This window comes from Nannospalax galili, unplaced genomic scaffold (genome assembly GCF_000622305.1).
Source record: "Nannospalax galili isolate Female #2095 unplaced genomic scaffold, S.galili_v1.0 scaffold3317, whole genome shotgun sequence".
Taxonomy (NCBI): Eukaryota; Metazoa; Chordata; class Mammalia; order Rodentia; family Spalacidae; genus Nannospalax; species Nannospalax galili.
This window is the reverse complement of record NW_008339670.1, coordinates 83,379-109,631: the sequence shown is the minus strand read 5'-3', so window position 1 is coordinate 109,631 and position 26,253 is coordinate 83,379. Positions and strand designations below refer to the sequence as shown.

Sequence of the window (26,253 nt, the reverse complement as noted above, 5' to 3'; positions counted from 1 at the left end):
TAACATCTGATTATAGATTAAGTCCCTACTCAGGCAGTCCCCCCACCACCATCTTCCCTGGCACCTGAGCAGCTGGCCAGACTTTCCCAGCCAGGGACTCTGGAAAGTCAGATCCTGCCCACTGCATCTCTATTCCATTCCTCTCTCCCACCCCAATTCTGTCCCCTGACAGCCTTGGACCTAGGCAGTCCCCAACTCCTCCACTTCAAATCCTTCATCTAGCTTCCTAATGCTGACTAGCTAAACTCCCTAGCAGGGACTCCACTGGCTCATGATCTATCTGACACAGACAAGCCCTCCCACTAAACTGATCAGCCTACCTATTACCCTGCCCCACCATCCACCAAAACCATTATACTACCCTGCAAGAACCTGAAACATGCACCAATTTATTTCCCATACCTGTGCAAAAAGCAACCAAGCTACATAAACAATATAAACAGAACCGAAATTAAATTAAACAAAAGCAGACAAGTTCCTACTGGACACACAACCAACAAAGAACATCCATATTCCTAAATGGCAGTGCAAAAAACAAATGATATGAAAAACCAAGAGAATATGTCCCCAACAAAACCCACCAGTCCCACAGACCTACACAGCCATGAGAACCACCCTGAGGAACCCAGGAGGCAGAATGTAAAAGAACAATCATAAACATGGTCAAAGAACTTACAGAAAACACAGACAAACAACTTAACTCAAAGAAGAACAGCATAAACTTGTGGTGGACGCCCAAGAATATACAAATATGTGGCTTGATGAACTATCAAAAAACAATTCATGACTTGAAACGCGAATTCACAAAAGAGATAGAAGGAGTGAAGAAAACCCAAACGGAAATGAACATGAGATTGAAAAACTCAGTAAGCCAAAAATGAATGAAATGGAAAACAATATCAACACTGGATGACAGTATGTATGTCCCGAGCAGTCAGACCACATCGTTCCATCATTGCTCATGCAGTGCATGCCCGATCCAGCATGCGTCAGTCCCGAGCTGTCAGACTTCATCCTTCCATCATTCCATCATTGTACATGCAGTGCGCACCATGAGACAGCTTCGCCAGCCACAGAGCGGTGGGCCAGGCATGAGGAGCGGCCGGGCCCAGGCCTTGCTGACCAAGACTTCGCGCAGCTGTCACCCCTCCTCTTTTCCTATGGTGCAAAGGAAAAGCCCAACACTGTGTTAATTCCTCTTTGTCCACCTTTTGTATACCGGTAATGATTACACCCCAGGTGTACCTACTCAAGAAGGAGGAAGCCGCCCTCCTGCTTCACAGCCGCCAACGGAGAGAAATCTTCATCCCTTTGCTAGTAGGGCTCGGACTTGCCCTCTCCCTGGGTGCTGGAGGCACTGAAACTCACTATTGTACAAACCCATTACCTGGCAGGAGACTTTTGAGACAAGCTGGACTAGGCAATGGCATCCACGACTGACAGCCTCGAATCTCTCCAACAACAAATGAACTCTCTTGCCGGGGTTGTGCTCCAAAACAGAAGAGCACTGGACTTAATAACTGCTGAACATGGGGGGACGTGTGTGGTATTGGGAGAGGAATGCTGTTTTTTGTAAATGAATCAAATGTTGTTGAAACCAATGTTAACACTCTCAAAAAACTTCGTAATGATCTATTTTCAAGATTTCAACCCACCGAACAATTAGGTTGGTTTAGTAATCCCTCGTTTTCATGGCTCCTACCCTTTGTTAGCCCCCTGATCATGCTGTGTGTCATTTTGATGCTTTCTCCCTGTTTCATACAATTTCTTTGCCGACAAATTACTACCGTTGCTAAAATTACTACCAACAGGTCATGGTCAATTATCAAACTTTGGATCCTCCCAAGATAGATGAGTTGGCTCTTAATGCTTGTGATGACACTTCTCCATTTTAAATCAAACAGGGGGAGATATTGGGAAACCCTGCTGTTAGGGTTGTAGTTCTCCATGTCCGGATAGCCCTAAGGGGTTCGGTGCCATATGGAGAGACTCCCCTTTTCAGCAGGGGGCCTCCTGCTCTCTTCCTGGCTCACCTTGAAGTGCCGCCAAACACAGATGCCTTATCTGAAACATGACCTCTGGCATAGAAACTACCAGTTTTTTTCTATATGATAATCAGACACTGTCTGACAGTCTGGAAGATAGAAGCCCACTCCCAAGCTTTTTCTACACAACACACGGTAATTAAAAGTACCAGACTGGTGGACCTAACATTATTGGATGCTTAACAGCCATACATTGAGGCCTATACTAATGTGGTCAGAGGGGATTAAAGGATGTTTTTCCTTCTTGGCTGCCAAGGTTTTTCTAGCTTGTTTCTCCATTGTTGTGACAAAACACTCTGATCTCTACCAACTTGGAGAGGAAACAGTTTATTTGTCTTACATCTCCCAGGTCACAGATCATCAGGGAGCACAGGCTATGGACGATCGCTGCTTACTGACTTGCTCCCTGGCCCCTGCTCAGCCTGCTTTATTATGTAACACAGGCCTACCTGCCCAGGGGTGGCACCACTCACAGTGGGCTGGGCCCTCTACATCACTCATCAATCAAGAAGATGCCCCACAGACCTGGCCACAGGCCAGTCCTATGGAGGCCATTCCCCAATTGAGGTTTCCGCAACCCAGGTGTGTCAAGTTGACACTAAAGCTATCCAGCACAAAGGTCGACTAAGTTCCAGGGACCATGGAGCATCTCTCAAAATGTCCTGTAACTATGGTGAGTCACCTAGCCTCTTGTTCACAGAGGCCAACCTTTCTCTGTAGATGTGGGGCCAACTTTTCCAGCCTGATGGCCTTTAGGATCTAATCTCTCTCTCTGAGACTACCTCTATAGACCTTTGTGAGGTAAGAATTCAAAATGAAAGTACCAAGGAACTGTCAGATTGGGCAACATAACCTAGACTGTGTAAACCAATAGCTTTGGAATCGAAGTCTCTCTCTTTAGAAGGGTTGAACAACTGTAGTTTCCATAGTCTGCTTTTCAGTGCAACTGAGTGCAAGGCTTGGAGAACACTTGCTTCAGTGATCTCTTTCTTGTCTTTGGAATTACAGAATGAATGTGAGTGCAAGAAAGGGTTTCGAGGAAATGGGATTGACTGTGACCCAATCATTTCATGCTTGGAACAAACTGAGAAATGTCATCCACTGGTAAGTCACTTGATGTTTTCTTCAATACTAAACACATAAAAATTCTTAAGAACAAAAATGAGGTCATGTTAGCTGCTTCTTGTGACTATCACAAAGTACCTGAGAAAACAAGTTAAAGGAAGAAGGGTTTAATTTGGATCATGATTTCAGAGGTTTCTATCCATGACCACTTGACTTCAGTGTGTCTTGGCTTGTGTATGTGTGTGAGGCAGAGCATCATCGTAGAGTATGTGATGGAGCAAAGTGGCTCACCTCATAGCAAACAGGAGCCAGAGAAGACAGGGTTGGAAACAAGATATAGTCCATGGGCATGCATTCAGTGTCCTACTTTCTCCAATCTCTGAAAATTTCCACCACATCCCAATGATGTCATTAAATTTTAAACCCATCAGTGGAGTCATCCATTGGTTAAGTCAGAGTCCTCATGATCTGCTCATTTCCCAAAGCCTCACCTCTGTGCATGCTGCAGAGGGACCAAGTCTCTAACACACTGGTGTTTTGGGAAGACACTTCATACTCAAATCATAATGGATATTTCTTATCTGAGCCTAGCTGTGAGAAAATCTCTCTCACGTCCAAATGAGTCCCTAAGCAAAATGAGAGCTATTACTATTTTCACTCCATTTCAAACCTTGGAAGAAACAACATAGGCTCACCATATAAATACAGGACACCAGTTGGTTTTAAATCTCAGATACCTAAAGAGTAAGTTTTCAGAAGTTAAGCATTCTCAAAACATGACACAAAATGAGCTTATACTAAAATATATTAATCTTTTCTGAAAATAAAATTTAACTCTCTTGGATTCCTTCCTTTGCTAAATCTGGCAGGGATAAAAGGAAAGAGCCTTGCTATGACTAAAAGCTGCAGGCGGGAACATCTTGTTAGAACACTGGAGGGTCTATGGGTTACATCCACCATCTTTCAGTCCTGAATTCGCAGGATATTTTCCTTGTGGTGTGGTGGGATCAAACCCAGGGCCCTGTACACACTGGGCAAGTGCTCTACCACTGAACTATATTCCCAGCTCTGAATATGGAGTTCTTATCTTAGATACATAAAGGCTACTGTCTCACAGATAGATATGAGTCAGGCCTAACACTTTATGGAAAAGCAAGCCATTTCCTCCATCTTTGTTTACTTAGGCTACCTGCCAGTCTGCTTCTGGTATCTGGAGTTGTGTTTGTCAAGAGGGCTATGAAGGGAATGGTCTCCTGTGCTATGGAAATGCAGCCATGGTAAGTCCTGAAGGAAGACCTCGAGTGCAAAGTCATGAAGAGAGCCCCCAGCAGGAAAATGAACTGCTCAGCTAAGATAGATGCCTTAGATCTACAGACCTGATGTCTATGAGATGTTACATGAAGCCAACTATTTCTTGCAGATACCATGCACATTTGATGGGTTACTCATTTTCATTTTTTATTCTTTCTTAAAAGTTTTTATTTATTTTTATTTAATCTGTATGAGTATTTTGCCTGCATGTATAAAAGTGCAACAATGTGTGCAATGCCCACAGAGGCCAGAAGAGAGTGTCAGATCACCTGGAACTGGAGTTACAGATGGTTACTAGCCATCATGTGGGTGCTGGGTCATTCATTTTCATAGGCTGCCATGGCTAACTTTTATTTGGTGCCTTCTGTACACCAAGCAGTCCTGACTTTTGTTTGCCAATCTACCTGTTTCACACACTTACCAAATGAGCAGTTAATCTCTCCTCTGCTAAGATGGCTTCCGGAGCTCCCCGTCAGAAGTCTCATGCCTCCTATGAGCACCCAGAACAACCAGGGCTTGTCTCTATCAGGAGTGTGTGTGTATGTATGTGTGTGCGTGCACACACACGTGCGTGCATGTGCGCGCGTGCACACACAAACACCTTCTGTGAACCAGGCATCTTATAAGGTCCTTCATGTAACAGCATCTCATTTAAACCTCACAGTTATCTGAGGTTAACGCTATTATGATGCCCATTCTACAGGTAAGGAAACTGAGGCTAACCACACATACTTACCAGAGGTGTCAGTAGCTGTCTAAGTGCAGGGCCCAAAACTTAATCACTAGTATAGAGTATTCTGCTCATACAGTATGGATCACACCCAACTGTCACTGCCCGTCCATCTATCTCCTCCAGCACTAGACTGTAAACTCAAGGGGAAAGATCTTCACCTTATTCTTAGGTCACTCACATTTAAACAGTTGTCAAAATGAGAAACAAAGTAAACTGACAAATTAGACACATTTTTCTTATCACTTATTTTTTTTGTTTTGTTCACAGTTTGATTCTTGTTCTTCCTCTCCACTGAAATCACTGATCTGGCAATCCCCCCCAAACCTGCAGCCTCCGAAACCAAAAGCTTCTCCAGGGCACTGCTGGGGCATTGTGTGAGTGCACAGACACACACACACACACACACTGCTGCATTCAGGGAAGGTCCCACCTTCCTTTCTCTTTGGAACTTCTACTTACTGCATCAAGCTAAGGAGCTACCCTGTACCCTGTCCTGGAGCTTGGATTCCCCATAGGCTGTTCATGTCCTAAAACCCTCTAGTTCCACTTTCCCCACATCCCTGTCCTTCCACAGAAGGAAACAAGCTGAAGTTTGAAGCTTCAGCCTGACCCTACAGAGTGTCCACCCATCTCCATTCATTTTTCTCCCAGGAAGCTTTCTCTAGGCCATGGCTGGGCCAAAGTGAAACCCCAGGCAATTTTATCCCATGTGCCAAGCCAGTGCTCCACACTGGGCCTGACTTGAGGCTGTTTGCTGAGCTCTGGGACCTCCCTTGGGGCCGGGGTGTTTGTGTTGTTACAAGCTAAATTTCTGATTTGAAAGAACTTCAGTTGTTTCACTTGGAGAAGCTGGAGTTAATTCTTTACCTCAGTCTGACAGGCATGCCCAACCTGTGGCTCCTGTAGCATGAAAATTCAGCTAATTGGGGTACATAGCAGCATGGGGAAGCAGGAGTAGGGGAGAGCAGTAGAGTCTGGAGAGCAAGCAGCAGGCTCCCCAGAGGCACACTGAGATGAGGTTCTTCATTCTCCCTTCTCTGTGTTCTCTCTTGCCTCTCCTGCCCTCTCACGAAATGAATAAGGAATTGTCGTTTCTCTCCGAGGGAGCTATATTTAACCAGTGGATACATGTGAATACCTACATTTGCAATTTAGCATTGACAACATATATTGTTATAGAAATTTGGAATGTGTGCAACAGAAGACTAGAAATGGGTCAAGTCAGGAGGGAGAGGGGATGGACTTGAGCAGTGGCTCCCCACCATCTACACTTTAGAATCACGAAGGGCATGCAGCCACATTTGGTAAGTAAGAGGCTTTCCTTGGACACCAATACTAACACGTAGCCAGGATTTGGAATTTCTGGTCCAGGGTAAAGAGTCAACTTTTGACTAATTCAAGTATATAGAAAGAAAATTGTCCATTACATAGGTGTTTTTTAAAGACAATTCATGCCATAATTCACCAAGATCTGGACTTAGACCTAACATTGGGGGTACTTTAGCATACCCAGAACTTGCCATTCACCCCTGGAAAATGTAACAAAGAATCATGTCCCACCCAGCCTGGTTGTCTCCAAGGTGTCCAAGCTAACCAGTCATCATGACAGATCATCCCCTTTAAGCATGTGCCAAAATAGGTCTTGCTTACTCAGCACCCACTCAGAAAACAGTTCCCTGTATGTTGCAGAAAATTCCAAAATGAATGAGTCTCAAAAGTATCAGCCAATGTGGTTGGGTGGCCCTGGGGTGGAAAAACTACCATATTCCCAGTATCCCTGGAATTACTTCATCTGGGAAGCCATCATCTCTGCCAAGCATGTGGTTCAGGCCTGCTAGTCCTCTAACAATACATAGGTCACTTTCTTTTCCTCCTGTGATTCAGAATGCTTCCCTTCAACCCATGCTGTCTACCACCTTGAATTTCACTGTCCTCGTGCCTTCCCAGCAAGCCATTGAGGACATGGACCAAGATGAAAAAGCCTTCTGGTTGTCATCAAACAATATTCCAGCCCTAATAAAGTGGGTGTTATTTACCTTATTCCCCACACCATCTGGGTGGTATCTGTGTGAACATCCCTTAGGAGTTCAGCATAGAGAAGCCACATGGTCCCTCACAGATAGGGAATGGAACATGTCCTAGGATTCCCTGAACACCCTCCCTGGGTTAGGAATAGTTAGCAGATAACAGCCAACTCTGTACTAAGCACTGTGCTCTGCATATTAATTCAGTTAATCCTCCCAACACCTCTAATATACATGTTACAATTGTTCCCATTCAACAGATGTGAAAGTGAAGCACAGGGTGGTTAAATAATTAATTCCAGGCAAGACCAACTACTCTGTGGAAGAATATGAAGTGTGAATATGGCAGACCGGCCCCAGAGTTTATTCTCCTAACTGTTCAAATGATACTGACTCATGCATTGATTTAATTGTGACCCTTATGACCTGGTGTTTTAGACACCACATGCAGCTAGGTACATATAGAGTGGCGGATCTGCAGACCCTGTCATCCTCTGACATGCTGGCAACATCTTTGCAGGGCAGCTTCCTTCACCTGGACAAGGCAGGCGAGGTAAGAACGTTCTTGTCTGGTTGTTCACTTGGAGCGTGGGGCCTTTGCTCATGTTATACCTTCCAAATTTTGGTGATGTTGTGAATTTCCAGATATGTGCACAGACTAGAACCCCATGTGAGAATCACCCAGTTGCAACAATGATCTCTCTCTCTCTCTCTCTCTCTCACACACACACACACACACACACACACACACACTTGGGTGGAGGGAGAAAGAGAGAGAGAGAGAGAGAGAGAGAGAGAAACTACAGCAATGTATTACTTTTCTTACTGTTGTGATCAAATACCTGAGAAAAGCAACTCAGGGTTTATTTTGGCTCACAGTTTGAGGGAACAGTCTATCATGGCAGGGAAGCTATGGTGACAGGACCTTGAAGCAGCTGGTCACATCACATCTGTAGTCAGGAAGGAGAGAGATGAATGCTGCTGTTCAGTCTCATCTTTCCCTTTACATTCAGTCCATGGCATGATACCACCACATGTGTGGTGGGTCTTCCCACCTCCATTAACTCAATCTAGAAACTCCCTAATAGACATGCCCACAGGCTTATTTCCATGATGATTCTAAATCCCATCAAGTTGACAAGCAGTGATCCAAAATGCAGTTACATTCCCACTGGTGGGCCAGCCAAGCTCCTGACAGACACAGCCTGACTCAGAAAGGAGAGAGGGTGGTCAATACCACAACTTTAATTTTGGTGTGTAGTTAACTAAGAACAACTGACCTCTTAATGGAATCATTACAGTTAACTGAACTTCATAGCAAGTTAGCCAGACCACAAACCTATATGGTACACCTGCTCTGAACAGGCATGGAACTTGGTGCTGGGCACAGAGCAGTGGCAAGGGAAGAGCTGACCTCCAGACCAGCCTTATTGTCTGGCACTCCCAGAGTGTTAAGGACTGATTCCGACCGGGGGAAGTCCGGCTGTTTGGCTGTCAGGGGCACGGTGCCAACGCTCTTTCTGAGAATTGCACCAAGTGAAAGTAAAGACTGAGGGGTCTACCAGGCACTGAGGACTGCTATGTCATGGTTTATGAGCCACAGGCAGAAACATCTGAGAATCACTGCTCAAAAACTTCCCAGCTTGCTCTGTGAGTATGTGAGTACCAGGAAAAGGATCCTTTGAGCTGAGCCTAAGCATGTGGTTCAGCAGGTAAATTATTTTAGAAACCAGAAAATCTTTACACGTGATCCCATGGTACATTTTATAAAATTGACAATTCCAGTGACACTCGTGTTAGTTTTTGAGTGCTATTTTTCTGAATTAAGTAAAAATTTGGATAAAGATAATGGGTACAAAGACACAGCTAGCTAGGAGGAATACCTTCCATGGACTATTGCACAGAGTGTATTTATGGTTAAAAATACTATAGCATATAAATCAAAAGCTGAACCAGGCTTGGGGCTACAGGCCTGTAATACCAGCTACTTGGGAGGCTGAGGCAGGATTACAAGTTCAGGGTCTCCCAGAGTACAGATTGAGGTCAAGGACAGCCTGAGCAACTTAATGGGTTCCCTGTCTCAAAATAAAATAAATAAAAAGAGGTCTAGGAATAGATGGTAGAACTCGATGGTAGAGTGCTTGCCTGACATGTATGAGGCCCTAGATTTAGCCCCCAGTGTCCCCAAATCAATCAATCCAATAGCAAAGCTAGAAGAAATTATTTGAATGCCATCATCACAAAGAAATAAAAACTGGTTCTGATGACAGACAGTCCAAGTATCCTAAGCGGATCATCACACCATGTATACAATGTACTGAATATCTCAGTGTGCCCAATACATATGTATAGTTATTGTTTTACTTACATATTTAAAATTACAACATAGTTTCATGTGCACACATATTGTGAAGTGATTGCTACAGTAACGCTAATCCATTGGTGTTTTGGACCACCAATTCTCCTGGCACCATTGACTAAACATCTGCCCTGAACTAGCACATCACAGGTTCTATAGGCTCTTGATTGAAGTCCCTGAACTCGGGGAACAAACTGAGTTAAATGTCTTGGTTAAATGTCTCCCTTTAACCAAGAAATGTGTCAGGTAGCCTGAAATGTTTCCTCCGTGACCTCTGCTCATGGAACTTGAGTGTTCAGGGAAAGGCAAGTCTCCTTCCTTACCCAAGATGACAGGAACAGTTTCAAAGGGAGGTAATGGTGGAGAGGAGAGGAAACCAAAGGGACTGGAGCTCAGCTGCTCTTGGTTGGTACTGGAAGGGTAGGCAGCTTGGGCTTTACTTAGCCCCCTTCCTCATGCAATTAATGATCCTAAGTGGTTGAATTCTTTCCAGGAGAGTCCGTTGTACTATCTGTATTAGTATGCTGTGGCCACTATAAGAGTGTACCGCAGACGAGGAGGGAGCTTGAGGACAGTCTATTTCCTCATCGTTTCTGAAGCTGAAAGTTCGAGATCAAGGTGTTGGCCTGAGTTGGTTCCCTGTGAAGGCAGCAAGGGAAGGAGATGCTCCACAGGCCTGGCCCCTCAGCTTGTTGATGTCCACGTTATTGATTGTGTGGCATCCATCTCCTACAGCTCTGTGTAAATTTCCCCTAATCGTAAGGACACCGGTCCTACTGGATTAGGACCACACTCATGACCTCATTTTTACTTGATTAACACTCTAAAGATCCTATTCTCCATGTGGGGTCACAAACTGAGGTTATGACCACAACACTGTCTACAGTGCTTGCCAAACTGCCAGATCACTTTAATGAGCCTCACTTAGCACTTTTTAATGAACTAAAATAGAGTAGAATAGATCTAATTATCAGAATACATGCCACAAGGTAGAGGAAAGTTCTTTTCCTGTGTCTGTCTGTGATGTCTAAAGAATCATAATTGATGCATAATGGCCCAAAAGCATGAAAGCCACTTAGTGCTCAAAAGATGGGACCCCCTCCCCAAGGCAATTCAACCCCCAGGTGTGTTTACCTTCCCACTGTGGTTTGCACATACAGAATATCACAATTCAGGGAGCATCTATTGTTGACGGTAACAATGCTGCCACAAATGGAGTGATACACATCATCAACAAGGTAAGAACCAATCCCACCCCACAAGCAGCGTTTCTTCCCACTATGTGATTTATCTTCCTATGTAGCATTGTTTGGAGCAAGTAAAAAATAATTAGCCTTAATGTGAAATTAGCCTTACTGTGCTTCATTATCTTTGTGGTAACCGCATAGAGGCTCTCTTCATTCAATTACTCAGCTATGACTCATCCTGCATTTGCAGCAGGCATTCTGTCACATGTGGTCACACATACATATTTTCTCTCCTGTGTATGAAAACATCTTAAAAGGGACATAAGCACCCCAGCACTGGAAATTCTGAAACCAAGTGTAAGAGGGAAGTATTGGTTATGTTATCGGTTCAGGCCCCTCTTTGCATTTTTGTGCCCTAAAAGGAAGGAGTGCAAGAAAACCTAAGAGGAAAAACATGGGAAGGCCCAGAAAGTAAGATTTAAATTTTCTTCCACATCCAATTCAATAAATATGGTATTAATAATATTAAATAGAAAAAGCATAGGAAATGGAGTTGCAAGCTAATCTATAACTCTGTTACCAAATTAGGATCTTCATTTAAAAGGAAAGTTGAAATTTAAGGTACATTGTGTACTCTCTGAAGATAGGCTAGGGGAACAATTAACTAACTGCATTTTAATTGAATGTTCTCACTTGGCATTTATGTAGTCACTTTTTTTTTGGTCTTTAAGATAGGGTCTCCCTGTAGCCCGAGCAGGCCTGGAACTCTCTATGTAGACCAGGCTGGCCTTGAACTCACAGAGATCCACCTGCCTCTGCCTCCGGAGTGCTGGGATTAAAAGTGTGCGCCACCACGCCCGGCATATAGTCACTTTTTAAAGTCATAAATCAACTACTGAAGGGTGAAGCTCCTTTGTAAGTGAGGATGTCTCCTGGGTCCATTTTGCAAAAACTCTGCAGTCCTTCTGTATTACCAAGGGACATTAAGAAGCACAACACCATAAGCAAGTCATCACTTGTGGGAAACTATGACTTCGTATAGTACTAAGTGATGTGGTTTATCAAGAGTATTTTTCTTTCTAGTCCTGGCTTTCCAAAGAATTACATACCTTTAAAAAACATAAAACTGGGCAGGGGAGATGGTTCAGTAGGTAAAGTGCTTTGCATAAGATTTGAATTGGTTCAGTAGGTAAAGTGCTTGCATAAGATTTGAATTCAGATCTCTAGTATCCATGAAAAAAGTCAGGTGTGGTTTCATGTACCTGTAACTCCAGAACAGAGAAGAGAAGACAGGATGATCTCAGTAGTTCATTGGAGGGGGGTGGAGAATATGTCACACATAAAATTATCTTTTACATTTTTTGATGGACACAGCCTCCTTAATAGGATGGCACCTCAACCCATCTCCTACACTGAGCCCGTTGTTATTATGGGGGCCATTTCAAGTCCCACCCCCTTTGAAGCCTTCCCTCATATCAATGAGGACATTAGTGTCTAGGGAGTAAATGCTAAAGTGAGAGCCTGGGTTTGAGCACTTAACTAAATGTGTGATTTTCGGCAAGTCACAAGTTATGAGCCTCATTTTTCTTCCTTTGTGAAGATTAAATAACATCCTCTATTTCAGTGCCTACTGTCTAATGGACCCAAGACAAATGATGTGGTACCCTTCTTCCTTTGAAATCCTATAGTATTTCTCCATATGGATCTCATTTGGCATAACCACAAATTATCATATGCTGGTGAATGTTTCCTGAACCCCTCTAGGAGTGAGTATGTCCTAGAGGCACATGGCTACATCTGTCTTCCCCATCAGTCAATACAACCACCTTGCCCCATGTATGATAACTGGAATTTCTCAAGACCTACTAGATACTATGCACTGTGCCAAGTATCACACCCCATCTGGTCTCCAGTATTTTTTATAACAATGCTAAGATTGACGGCAAGTGCTGCAGTGTCCTCACTTCACAAATGAAACAGCTCAGTTGGGTTGAAGAAGCAGTTTTGTGAGCACAAAGGATTATTGAATGATGCTAACTGTTCTCTTAGCCCTGGGGCTATGCTGCTCCCTCAGGATCTTCCTCTGTATCTGCCTATTAGCATTTCACCTTTGTTAGGGCCCTGTAGTTGTATAGGCTGTGTACTGCATGAAAGGGTTCGGCCAGAGGGTGGAGTGGTCTAGCCTACATCATTTCCCTGAGTGGTCTAGCCTACATCATTTCCCTTGGCTTGAACCCATTTGGGATTATAAACTCCTGAAAATAAAAAAGGATGGCTTTTTAAAAGATTGGCCTTCATAAATGTATATTATTATGTGGTGTGGATATAAAGCCATCAAGGTGTACCATTTCCTCAGCTCTCAAATCTGTCATACCCATCTAATCTCAAGTTCCTAGTGCCTACTGTTTCAGCTTCAAAAACTCAAAGGTATTTCCATCTTTCTCTAATCTAGGTGCTGGAAATATTTTGTATGTAAAGAACCAGATAACAAATATTAAGTTTGCAGGTCACATGGTCTCTGTTGCTACTCAACTCTGCCTTTGTGGTGTAAAGTTGGCCTCAAATAGCATGTAAACAAATTTGTAGGGTTATAGCAGGACAGGAGAGATGGCTCAATTCTCAAGAACACCGCTGCTCTTGCAGAGGACCTGGGTTAGAGTCCCAGCACCCACATGACAGCTAACAACCATCTGTAACTCCAGATCCAGGGGAATCCAGCTCCCTCTTATGACCTCCACGGGTACTGCATGACATGCAGGCAATACACTCACACAAATAAAATATTTTTTTTTTAAACCTCATTTTTAATGAAGAGGATAAGAGTCCTATCCAAGGACCAGCATTCTGCAGACTCTTAAGTCTCTACACTTTGGTCATTTGTGACCTTTTGTGTTCCTGGCCCTGTTGCATGAGGGAGCTTCATTAATGAGAACTGAGATATTACTGTCCTCTTTACCGCTTGTTCTATGTTCCGTGAGCCTTCGGGGTAGAGGCTGCATTGTAGATGTGCCACGTGGACTTGGGCAATTCTGCCTCTGCCACCCAAGTACTCGAATTAAAGGCATACACCATTCCTTTCCCAGGAATATAATCTTTTTCCTGAATTTTAATCTTTTCCTTCACCATTTTGCTACCCAATGCTATTTTCCTAATGAGATTATTCAGCTTTACCTGGTTTTGAATCGTACGGTAGAACTGTACTACACATACCTTTCCCTATTTTATACCTTTCACTCAACAGCAGACTTTGCTACATACTGTGTATGGGGCTATTTCTTTCCCTTTTGCTATTTCATAATATTCTGTGGAAGACTCAAACCATTATATATTTATTCAGTATACAATGATGAATCCCCTATACAGTTCCTTTTAAAACACAGCTTTTTTCATTAAAAAAACTTCACTTTTATTGGTAGTGATATAACAATTTTTAATTCAAAACAGACACGCATAATGGGATTTTTAAAGTCCAACAAACTCTCAGAATTGACAGGAGCACACCAATAGAACAAATTCACAAGGCCGAAAAGCACAGTGCAGACATTATATGCAAATGTTCCCTTTTTCTATTCACATAGTAACACTGTAGTACTTCCCAGAGGCCTCACACCCTCTGAGTACTTCACCTGAAAGGAGAGACAAGCTCTTCCCTGCACATCACCCAATATAAACTAAAGCTGGCTGGTCTACATTACTAGATCTGGTGCTTTACTTTATGTTATTTGGAAAACAGTGTTGGCATCCCCAAGACAATGATACAACCGAGATTCTTCGGCAATCCCCCATACCACTCATCTGGATACCTGGACCAGAGGAAAGCCCATTTTCCCAACTCTTTTTGTTTTAACCAACACATCTACCCAGTTGTTCCAACCATCAAGACAGCCTCTGATCTACCCCCTTCACTTTGAGCCTAAAATCTGTGTTCCATTTCAAATATGGTCTACACACGGGCAAACCTTTCAGAATCTGAACAAATGCAAATCAAAATTATCACCTCATAAGCAAATAGCTTTTATAGAATTAGCAGATGTTAATACTCAGAAATGTGTCCATACGGAGTCATAAACATCACAGTACTTGAGTCTCTAGGTATGTACTGTGTCCTTAGCTGCTGCCTCTAAAGCTGCAGAACAATGCTCTAATTTTCAGCTAATAAAGTGTACACAAACAAGATGCTTCCTAAAACAAATAGGCAAGTATTTGTAAATCTCAGGGTTTTATTATTTGGTATTGAAGCTTCTAGGAAAACAAGGCATGTATGGAATACCAAAATTTTAATTTACATGACAAAAAAACCCAGAGGTAGCGCTGGAGATTGAACTGCAGGAAACTACATCTGAAGTAGGATTTGCTTCCTTAACTAAGTCTTTCTGAACACTCTGCAGAGCCATAGATATACAACAACAGAGCAAAGGAGGGTGTCCAAAGTCAACACAAACTACTGCCTAGGACTTTAAGCTGAGTTTTGTGGTTCAGACTCAAAGTTCAACCTGTGTTTAACATTTCCAAGTTCAGACATGTCAAAGCCTAGAAGTACAGTGGGTTTGTACATTTCTATTGTTTTCATGCAAATATACCTTCTTTTTCGAAAAAATGAAGCGACATTCATTTTCCCTACCCCCAAAAGTAAAGACAACAGTTCTATTTCTTTTCTGCTAGGATATGGTTTCTTATGAAAATAATCTCTAAGAAACTGCTTTTTATTCTTATGGGAATGGCATTTGTGTTTTTTAAGATCCAATGCTAGGGCTTGGAGCAAGTCATCACTGCCCACCAGTCCCTTGGTCATGCTTTCATTCCCTTGTCTCTTTAAAGGACCAGAACAAGTCCCTCCCTCTAGACCTCCTGCTACATCAGCCTTTAGATCAAACATGGGCTCTTCCCCACCCCTCTGGGCTTCTGCTCCTAAATGGCCATTTGGCCACTTTCTCTTTACATTTACAGGAAAGGGAGAACCAAGAATCATTTTCCCATTGACTAACTTCAGTTCACTGCTCTCAACAAAACCAGGCTGGACTTGCAAGTCTGAGCTTCTGTCCTTGGGAGCACATTTACAGTAATGCAGCAAATGGCCAGCAATGGCTGCCATGGTCCAAGTTTCCAGTATAGACTTCCAAACAATAGACACACCTGAAGGCTGGAGGCCTAAGCATTGTTTGGACCATTGGCATGACATGATGTCTCTCTCTCAGATGCAACTTGTAGACATCAGGTATCACAAATGTGCTAAAACAAAAGGGGCAAGTCAGATTATGTTTGCTGGGCAGCCTGGGCACAACCTTATCCTGAGGGCTCACCTTAACATACAAGGGCACCGGTGATTTGGAGTGTATCCCAGCAAGGATAGCCAGGTAGACCTCCTGTTCCCCAAGCTTCTCTCTTGGCAAGATGATGATGAAATCAAGATGAGGGAACAATAGGTTGCCCTTAGCATCTAGGTTCAACTGAAAACCCCTGCTGCTATAATCTAAAAATAGCCTCTTCTTCCCAGGGTGCTTAATCCTGCTGTGCTCCAAGAGACCCTGGATGTTGTGAAAAGTGCATGGGCAAAACAAACATCCCAAGCCATGTGTGAGCAAGTGGTACCTTAGCTCCTCCTCCTCTGAGACGAGGCACTTGCAGGAGAGGCAATGCATACTCTTCCCCCTTGTCCACTTCAGAAATGGTGCACAAACCACCAGCTTTTCTGGTTCAAATTTCTCACTGGAGTTAGACTCACATAGTTTGTGAACCTCTTCCATGTGAGCCTGGTGCTTGGCCTGTCTGAGAACCATATCCACCTCAGGTGAAGTAGCCTGACTCAATACGCTTTGGTCAGCAGTGCCCACCAGCCCTTGCAGGGAAGGCAAGCTGGGCTGAGCACTGGATATTTGTGTGCCTACATTGGAGGGCAAGAATCGAATGGGCATCTGTGATGGGGTAACAGTCACAAGGCTAACACCCTGAGGAACAGGCAAAGTGACAGGCATGGGGTCCGGTGTATATACAGGTTTCCCATTCACCTGTACCTCTGTTGGGTGTAGTTTCCTGAAAACAGAGCCTGACTTGAGGAACACTGTGTTATGTGAAGTTTCAGCTCTTACTGGCTGGCTCACAAACTGACTAAGCCACAGCGCACTGGGCTTTACTGGTGGGCCTGCAGAAAGGACTTCTGATGTTGTGGACTGACCACGCTGAAGAACACCAGAGCTCACACCTTGGTTCACAGGGACACCTGAGACTGCCAGCCGTTTGGGGGACAGCAGCCCAGATGATGGCACTTGGTGTGCAGGGAAAACCCTGAAGGGCACTGTCTGGCCAGAGGGGAGAACCTGTAATGGGGCTGTCTGATTTACATGGAAAAGCTCTGACTGGACCACTTGGCCTGTAGGAAGGGCCCCAGAAACTGCTGTCTGCGCAGGAATCACCGAAGCAGGGGTCACCTGACCTGCAGGTAGGACTGCCAACGGGGCTGCATGACCCACAGAAATCACTCCTGGTGAGGTGGTCTGCAGAATCCCAGGACTGACAGAGAGACCAGAAGGCAGAATACCAGACCTCATCTGCTTGCTTATAGGCCCTCCCTGTCTCACTGGAGGCCCCGGTGGCCTGCTTATAGGCCTCACCAGTCTCACTGGAGGGGCCACTGATCTGCTTGTAGACCCTATGGGCTGTGAGAGAGGTAAAACCTCAGGTTGGATGGCTTGATTCATTGGGAGAATGTTGATTCCAACAGATTTATTCACAGGCCCAAGTGGCTGACCCAGGGGCAGCACAGGCAGGTTTACAGGCTGATTAAGTGGAGCCTTCCCTGAGTAAAAGACAAGTGAGGGAGCTGAAGGCTGCAGGGTGGTGAAGTTGGTCTGGCCCAAAGGTAGAGGGCTAGAGACTTCAGCCAGGTGGGATGGCACAGTGGTTGGCAATGAACCAGTGAGACTCCAGGAAGGACCTGGGGCCCCAGTCACTACCTGCACCATGGCCTGACTTCCACTATTCTGTGGCAAGGCCAGATGGAAGGGAGGTGGCTGTGCAGGGGACATCACGTGGGAAGCACTTCTGTTTGGCTGTCTAAACAAGCCAGCCCTTGGCTTTGGAGCACTATGTGTTTGCTTCAGAAGCCCTCTTACTCTGTTCTGAGATCATGGACCTCAGCTTACTCTCCAAGTCCTCATGTACACCTGACATCAAAATATGGGACATCAGATCGTCCTGGCTGCTCTCGTGGGCACTGCATTTTTTACAATAATATCTTTCAGGTGGCAGAGTATTCTCCACAGGAAGAACATCACTGGCTGCCCACTGTTCCCTAGCTTCCTCCTGCCCCCTAACTTCCAGCTGCCCCCTAGTGTGAAGGCCAACATAGGTGTTAAGTAAGTAGTGAAAATGGGCCAACAGCACATGCTTCTTCATGCTACAGAACAAAGTACTGGAAAAGTTACATTTTAGACATATGAAACATTTCTTGCCAGTTCTGGATGACCTCCCCTTTCCTGCAACCTTCGGCCTGGCCCCAGCTGACTGGTGGAACAGCTGGAAGTGCCTGCTCACCACCTCTGGCTGAGAGAAGGAGCACTCCGGACACAGGACCTGCAGCTCTCCAACGGCCTCCTCTTCATGGCAGTGATGAAAATGATTTTTGAAATAAGTGAGCACATTGGTTGAGTACTTGCAGAGACTGCAGCAGTACAGTTTGGTTCGGTAGCTTTTCTTTCTGGAAAGTTTCTGGGGAGAAACATCTGGCCAGGAGGTACTATAGAAGTACCTGTCCTCTGGGCTGAAGCCCTTCAGGCTCCTCAGTAGCTCCTGGCAGCTGTGGCGCCCGACCGTCTGGAGAATGCCCTTCACCCAGGGCCACATGCCCCACACGAACTCGGGTGTCTTCCACGGGATTTTGAAACATTCTGGAGATTTTGTCCTGTAACAACAGAACTGTCTCAGTGGTACCGTTCTCCACCTTGGCATTAGGAACCCTATCAGCACCCGCACACCCAGCCGAGCCCCACCCTCCAGTCCCAAACTGGCCAGCCACCGCCTGGCCTTCCAATCCCACAGCAGCCCGCCTCACACCTGGCCCACCTGGCCTTCCAGTGCACACTGGCCCCCCTCCCCCTTGACCCCCCCCCCCCTGGCCTTCCAGTGCACACTGGCCCACCTCACACTTGACCCCCATTCCAGTGTATACTGGCCCTCCTCACACCTGACCCACCTCACACCTGCCCCAAGCAACCAGGCCCTCCAGTCTCACAACAGCCCACCTAACACCCTGCCTCATATCTGGCACCTCCACCCCCAGTCACACGCCAGTGCACTTCACACCCAGCCCCACTTCAAACTCCAGTCATACCCTGGCCACCTTGAACCTAGCACCTCACCCCCCTCCAGTCACACCCCGACCACCTCACACTGTACTTGGGCTGGCTCGCTTCACACCCCAGCCACCTTGTGCTGTACGCATGCGCTCTAGTCGCACCCATCCCCCTCACACCCTGCCCCATCCGGCCCAAGCCTAGCACCTCACCCTCTAGTCACACCCAGCCCGAGCCCAGCCCCAGCTCGCGCGGGCCCCACTGCACTCTCATTTACCCTTGGAGACCCCCGAGACCCTAGTCAGCTCCTTAGCACCAGCCTGACAGCAGCCAGCCGTTGCTCCTGCCCTTGTGAGAGAAAATGGCGCCCAGACACTTCAGGAAGTGACGTGTCTTTGCATTCCTTGGCAGCAGCCAATAGGCATAGAGTGGACAAGAGGATCTGGCCCATCCCTCACCCACTCCTTCTGCTCCCGCCTTGCTCCAGCCCGTGGGCAGGCCACCTGACTCGAGACTTCCTTCCCATATATGGTGGCTGACTGAGATGGTGGGTCCCATGGCCTATGAGTCCCTCGGGACGGTGAGCACCCCCCCACTGCTAATACACTTGTGCATCCACAGCCTGATCTGTGCTGAGCAAAAGACTAAAGATGTTCCAGTGTTGGGTTCTTTCATTGGAGAAGGTTCTAGAATGAGAAGATGGAATTTGTTATCTTGGCCAAAGTGTTAATTAACCGTTCTGGATTTGAAAACTCTAATTCCATTTGAACAAGATAGATGACAGTATGAGTGAAGTGCCTGGTGGGGCGGTGGGGGAGGGGAAGAGGGAGCGTGTACCCTCAAACCTGAAACCACTGCTGGTGCTTTCCACACCCGAGTGGTGTTTGTGGCAGTGGAGACCAAGAGTCCAGCCTGGGGCTAGTGGTACATGCTTGTAGTCCTGGTGTTCAGGAAGTGGAGTCAGGAGAATCACCGTGAGTTTGAAGCCAGCCTGGGCTACATGGCAAGGCCCTGTTTCAAAAATGAGAATGCAAGCCAGGCATGGTTGTGCTCCTCTTTAATTCCAGCACTCGGGAGGCAGAGGCAGGCATATCTCTGTAAGATCGAGGATGGCCTGGCCTACATAGCTAGTTCTAGGCCAGCTGGGGCTACAGGGAGACCCTGTCTCATAAAGACCAATGATGGAGGCCTAGAGATGGCTCAACGGTTAAAAGCACTGACTGCTCTTGCAGAGGACCCAGGTTCAATTCCCAGCATCCACATGGCGACTACGAACCATCCTTAACTCCAGTCCAGGGGAATCCAAAGCCCTCTTCTGACCTCTGAGGCATTGCATGACACGGGCGCACTCACATACATATAGGCAGTGCACTCATACACATAGAATAAAAATAATAAAAATTTTTTAAAAAGACCCATGATGATGATGATGACAGGAAGACCCTGTCTCAAAAAGGCCAATGATGATGATGATGACCATGGCAGACCCTGTCTCAAAAATGCCAACGATGATGATGATGATGATGATGATGACAATAAACAAAAAAGAGAGAGAGCTGGGGGAGTGGATCAACAGTAGGTTGTTTGACTAGTTTGCACAAGGCCATAGCGCAAGCATACACATGTCATATATCTAGTTTTATGTAAAATTGCCATCTCTTTTTATTTTTATAACCCTGAATGAAGTAAGCAAATTCAGTTTGGTTGGTTGAAATAGACTTAAAATTCCCAGGATAAGAAATGAAGAAGAAATAAAAGAAATTGAATTTTTACTGCAGCCTGTTGCATTCCAGTCAGATTTGAAGAATGTTTCCTGACAGGATAGATTAATAAAAGTTAGAATTTATTCCTTAGAGGGGTCTATAACAACTTTTGGAACAAGTTGAAATTTTCTCTAAATGGGAGAATTAACTCAAGAAAAAGACTTCAAAATGAACTGACATTTTCAAGTTCCATCTAGTCTTATCACTCTCATATGGAAACAATTTTATTCTCTGAATAATCAAAATATTTTCAGAGCCAATTCCTTTAACTGCCTAAAGAAAGCAACAGGCCTTTCTGTGTGTATCAATAAACAGCAAATGCTACCAAAATACGCTAAACAAAATTTGGGGCTTCTTTTCCCAGGTGCTGGTTCCCCAAAGATGTTTAACTGTCTCCTTACCAAACCTACTCACCCGGCTGGACCAAATGCCTGACTATTCCATCTTCCGGGGCTATATCATTGTAAGTACCATGTTCTTTGCATAAGCGTCTCATCAGGTTGCCTGGGAACTGGAGTCCCTCACAGGCTCTCATGTCTTTCCTTTGCAGCAATACAATCTGGCTAGTGCAATAGAGACTGCAGATGCGTACACTGTGTTTGCTCCTAATAATGACGCCATTGAGGATTACATCAGAGAGAAGAAGGTGGCCACTTTTGTTTGTGAAAGTTCAAAAACTCAACATTTCCTTTGCTTTCCTTTTGAAGATTTCTTTTTATTTTTAATTGTGTGTGTGCATGTGTGTAGACATGTGCTCACGAGTGCAGGTGCCCTTGGAGACAAAAGGCATTGGATCTCCTTAGAGCTGGAGTTAGAATGGTTGTGAGCTACCTGACCATGGGTGCTGGGAACCAAACTCAGGTCCTCTACAAGAGAAGTACACACCCTTAACTGCTGAACCATCTCTCCAGCCCCATCAATGTTTTCAAGCCATTTGTCATATACCATTTCATGTTTTCATCAAAACCTGTTTGTCCATACCTGCATATTTAATGGAGATCAGAGACACACACAGATCTCCCCATGTCACCACTGCCATGTGTTTAGTTCACACCTCTAGAATCAGACACTTGAACTCATTGCTCATCGGATGTCTGAGGACATGATAAAAAGCTGATTCTACAGATGATAGGAAAGTGCCATGCAGACACAGCTGTTGTTGCAGGAAAAAATGGTAGAAGCCAGAAGCAAGCATCAAGGATCAGAGTTTGCTCCCACCTCAGCCTCCCATCTCCCGCAAGCATTTCCTATGGGCAGAGCCTAATAGGGAGCCAAGATACCTAGATATCTAGAAGGTAGTAATAAAATAAAACAGGGGCCTGAGTGATGGCTTAGCTGATAAAGGTGCTAGCCACACACATCTGTGGGTACATCTGTAATCCCAGAACTCCTACAGTGAGATGAGAGGTGGAGACAGGAGAATCACCTGTAAACTCCCAGGCCAGCTAGCCTTGAGTACAAAAAAACACAGCAGAAACAAGGCAGACTCTGCCTCAACAAGGTCAAAGGTGAGAACCTGCTCCTGAAATGTGTCCTCTGACCCCCACACACCACACACTCACTGTGGCATACAACCAACTCTCATGGGGTGGGGAGAAACTAAAATTTTTAATAAAAAAATTGAAACGGAAGGCCTTTGCTATTGTCCATAAAAGCATGAATTCTCTTTTCATGTAGAAAAAAATGAGGACATAAAATAAAATCAACTGAAAATACTAATTTTCATTTCAAAGAGCTATTTATAATTATAATCCAAACACTCCATACACAACTTGTGCAATTGTTTATCATTTTCTCCGGTGTCATTTTTAAAAAAATATTTTATTGCTTTGTGTATGAGCGTTCTGTCTCCATGTATGTAAGTGCACCATATGCATGCAATGCCTGCAGAAGCCAGAAGAGGATGTTGGATCCCCTGGAATTGGAGTTACAGACAGTTATTAGCTACCAAGTGGGCTCTGGGACTCAAACCCAAGTCTTCTGGAAGAATAGGAAGTGTTCTTAACCACAGAGTCATCTCTCCAGCCCCTCCAGTGTCACTTTTTAATGTCAGAAAAGATATTCCTTTATTACTACAACTCTTTTCAAATCCAGAAGCCTTTGTACTGATATAATTGTAGTTATTTTATATAGTGTTTTTCTCTCATATTTTTATTTGGTTTGGGAGGTAGGCATTTTAATAGTACTAAAATACTTGGAATAATTTTCATATTCTTGTCATGAATATTATTTTATATTTTCTGCAGAAATATATAATTTTATAACACTGATTGCTAATGCTTATTTTATGTTGAATTTTGGAGCCAAAATTTTTGTGAAATCAAAAAATCATTTTAAAAATCAACTTGCCACTTTCATGTCCCCTATCTAGCTGTTCTTGGCCATCCTAGCTAGAAATTTCTCACAGTCACAACTCAACTTTTGTGCTTGATGTCTTGCACTTAGACAAGCTGCCCCTCCTCTTTCTAAGCCCATGGTGTTAGCACAGTGGAATGGAGCATAGGTGACTAGCTGATTTATTGCCTGACTTCGCCTTGTATGTGTGGCACAGGAAGAAGATTTACTCTGGTACCACGTGGTCCTGGAGGAGAAACTCCTGAAAAATGACTTGCACAACGGCATGCACTGGGAGACCATGCTGGGCTTCTCCTACCTCCTTGGCTTCTTTCTCCACAATGATCAGGTACATCCTTCCATTCAAAACCCAGAGCAAGTGTCTCATCTTCTATCCACCCTTACTTCTTCTGTACTGGAGGAACCTCTCCAGATCTTCCTACGTTTTATCAACACAAGCAGTTGTTTTTCCTATGCCAGAAAGTAGTGGCTAAACTTCACTGTCAGGTTTCCATTCACATGTTGTGTGGTCAGTCTTCTGATAACCAGTGTAGCCCTGCAAACTATGGTATTTGAATCCCAGTAGTAATGGGCATCCTTCAGCACAGGTACCACAAACCCAGCAGACAATCTTCAAATAATCTTCAAACAGTATCCAAGATGGAAGGGAACCTTGTTGCTCAAGCTAACTTGCAAGATGTGGCACTGGCTCCAGGAAATTAGGAGCCTAATGATATGTATAAGGCCCAGCAGCCAAATAAATTAACAATATCGTTGCATAATCTTAGAGACTGCATCAACCTCCACACTGGTATTTCAGTGCTTATCGTATACAATGCCTAAGTATTTAAATGATCAGAATTCATAAAAGAGATTCACATGACTAAATATTTACTATATTTGCAATATAAAAATCTAATTCTTTAAGAGTCCATGTGTATATCTAAAGGCTACATAACAAGAAACAATGCCAGGCAGGTGATACCTTCTTTTGAGGTGTTGGCCAGGGTAGCCCAAGAGACTCCCAGACAGTAACCCAGCATAGAACTGGGAAAATGAACAGCAGGCCCCAATCTTATCTAAGGAATATTGGCAACTGATTGCTGCTAGATGAGGAAGAGGTGATCTTCCTAAAACAAGGAACTCTAGATAGGCTGACTCAATTCAATGGATGGACTAACTGGGGAACAGCAGGGGCACTGACAACACAGTGGACAGTAACAGGGATGACAGAGTATATGGCCTCTAGTGGCAGGGGGCAGGCTATGGGAGGCTAACATTTGAGATGCAGGTAAAAAGATGAATATGATTGTTTGGGATGTTTTGCATGAAATACACAAAAAATCAATCAATAAAAAATGAGTTAATTTTTAAAAATCTCTTCATGTACTTCAAGTACCAAGTTTTTAAAAAATCTATAAAATTTCGAAGCCAGGCATAGTGCTGCACATCTTTAATCCTAGCATTCCGGAGGTAGAGGCCAGCAGATCTCTGTGAGATGGAGAACAACCTGATCTACATAGCAAGTTTCAGGCTAGCTGGGGCTACAGGGAGACCCTGTCTCAAACAACAGTAACAACAACAAAAAAAACTATGAGAATTTAATAAGAAGCAATATCATTCTAAAATCTCACAATTTTTAAAATTATTTAAGGGACATTAAGAATCCAAGTATGGCACGTGCCTCTAATCCCAGAACTATGGAGGCTGAAGGAGAAGGATTACAAGTTTGAAGCCAATCTATGCTACATACCAAGTTCCAGGCCAGGGTAGTCTTAGCTACTAACAACACCTTACTAGAGAAAGTGGACAAGGGAGCATAGGGAGAGGGGGGCACATGCATTATATTGGAATGAAAGTTTAATTGTGCAGACTTTGAAGCAATAATATTATTTGATCCTTTAAAAAATGTATAATCTGGGACTTCAGCAGTTAACAGCACTGGCTGCTCTTGCAGAGAACCCAGGTTCGATTCCCAGCACCCACATAGCAGCAAACAACTGTCCATAACTCCTGTTCCTGGGGATATCACACCCTCTTCTGACCTCCACAAGTATTGCATGACATGGGTGCACTTACGTACCTTCAGGCAAAACACTCAGACACATAAAATAAAAATAATAAATAAAAAACTTTTTTGTCTTTTTGAGACAGGGTCTCCCTGTAGCCCCAGCTGTCCTGGAACTCACTATGTAGACCAAGCTGACCTTGAACTTACGGAGATCCGCCTCTGCCTCCCGAGTGCTGGGACTAAAGGCGTGCACCACCACGCCCGGCAAATAAAATATTTTTTAAAATAAATAAAGTGTATAAGAAATTATTCAATTGTGTCAGCATTGAAATAAGCAAAATTTATGTAAACACTTTTGAAACCAGAGAATTTTTTTTTTTTTTTTTTTGCATTACAAGCTTTAGACTTGTAGGGAACTAGAAAAAGTCAGAACAGGGCAATTTTCAAATGTTCATATGAAAGTCCATTGGAGTTTCTTTACATCCTTCTACTGGGTTCTTCCTCATTTTTCTTTTGTCTTCCAAGGCTGGAATAGTTGGCTGGGAAGAGTAGCTGGATACTCAGGTGAGGATCCAGTGACCCTGCTTGGCACTCCTTTAATGAATGAGCACAACCCTCGACAAGCCCCATTGTGACTGTGTTTAGCGATCAGGCTCAGCTGAAGTCATGATGATGGTACTTATTTCATGCAGAAGGGACTTCTGTATAGCATCATCTTATTAAAAGGGCCTGGAATTTAAAAGGATTTGGTGCTAGGAGCCACATATGAGGAACATACATCATTTGTTTTTCTGAGTCTGTGTTACTTCATTTAGTATATCAGTTTCTAGATCCATCCATTTACCTGCAAATTTCATTATTTCATCTTTCTTTACTGCTGAGTAGACTGCCATTGTATAAATATACCACATTTTTGTTAACCACTCATCAGTTAGGGACACTTAGGTTGCTTCCATCTCTTAGCTATTGTGAAAAGAACAGCAACAAACATGGATGTACAAGTGTCTCTGCAATTGGATGAATTTCTTGGGTATATGCCAAGGAGTGGTACAACTGGGTCAAATTGTAGGTTCATTTTTAGTTTTTTAAAGAGTTCTCCACACTGCTTTCCATAGGGGTTGAACAAGTTTGCA

At 44.2% G+C, this 26,253-nt stretch overlaps 1 protein-coding gene and 1 pseudogene across 1 annotated transcript in view; one reads left to right on the top strand and one right to left on the bottom strand.

Moving 5' to 3' along the window:
* Positions 1–2,675: 2,675 nt before the first annotated feature.
* Positions 2,676–26,253, top strand: part of LOC103735208 (stabilin-2) — a 35,779-nt gene continuing 12,201 nt past the window's right edge. Inside the window, exons 1-10 of the mRNA XM_029564150.1 lie at positions 2,676–2,718; positions 3,054–3,149; positions 4,295–4,387; positions 6,237–6,284; positions 7,039–7,175; positions 7,617–7,731; positions 10,698–10,775; positions 21,140–21,238; positions 21,326–21,421; positions 23,327–23,458. Of these exons, the coding sequence (XP_029420010.1) occupies positions 2,686–2,718; positions 3,054–3,149; positions 4,295–4,387; positions 6,237–6,284; positions 7,039–7,175; positions 7,617–7,731; positions 10,698–10,775; positions 21,140–21,238; positions 21,326–21,421; positions 23,327–23,458 (927 nt within the window). The 5' untranslated portion in view covers positions 2,676–2,685. The remainder of the gene's footprint in view (positions 2,719–3,053; positions 3,150–4,294; positions 4,388–6,236; positions 6,285–7,038; positions 7,176–7,616; positions 7,732–10,697; positions 10,776–21,139; positions 21,239–21,325; positions 21,422–23,326; positions 23,459–26,253) is intronic.
* On the bottom strand, positions 13,732–19,406 carry LOC115070612 (annotated as a pseudogene).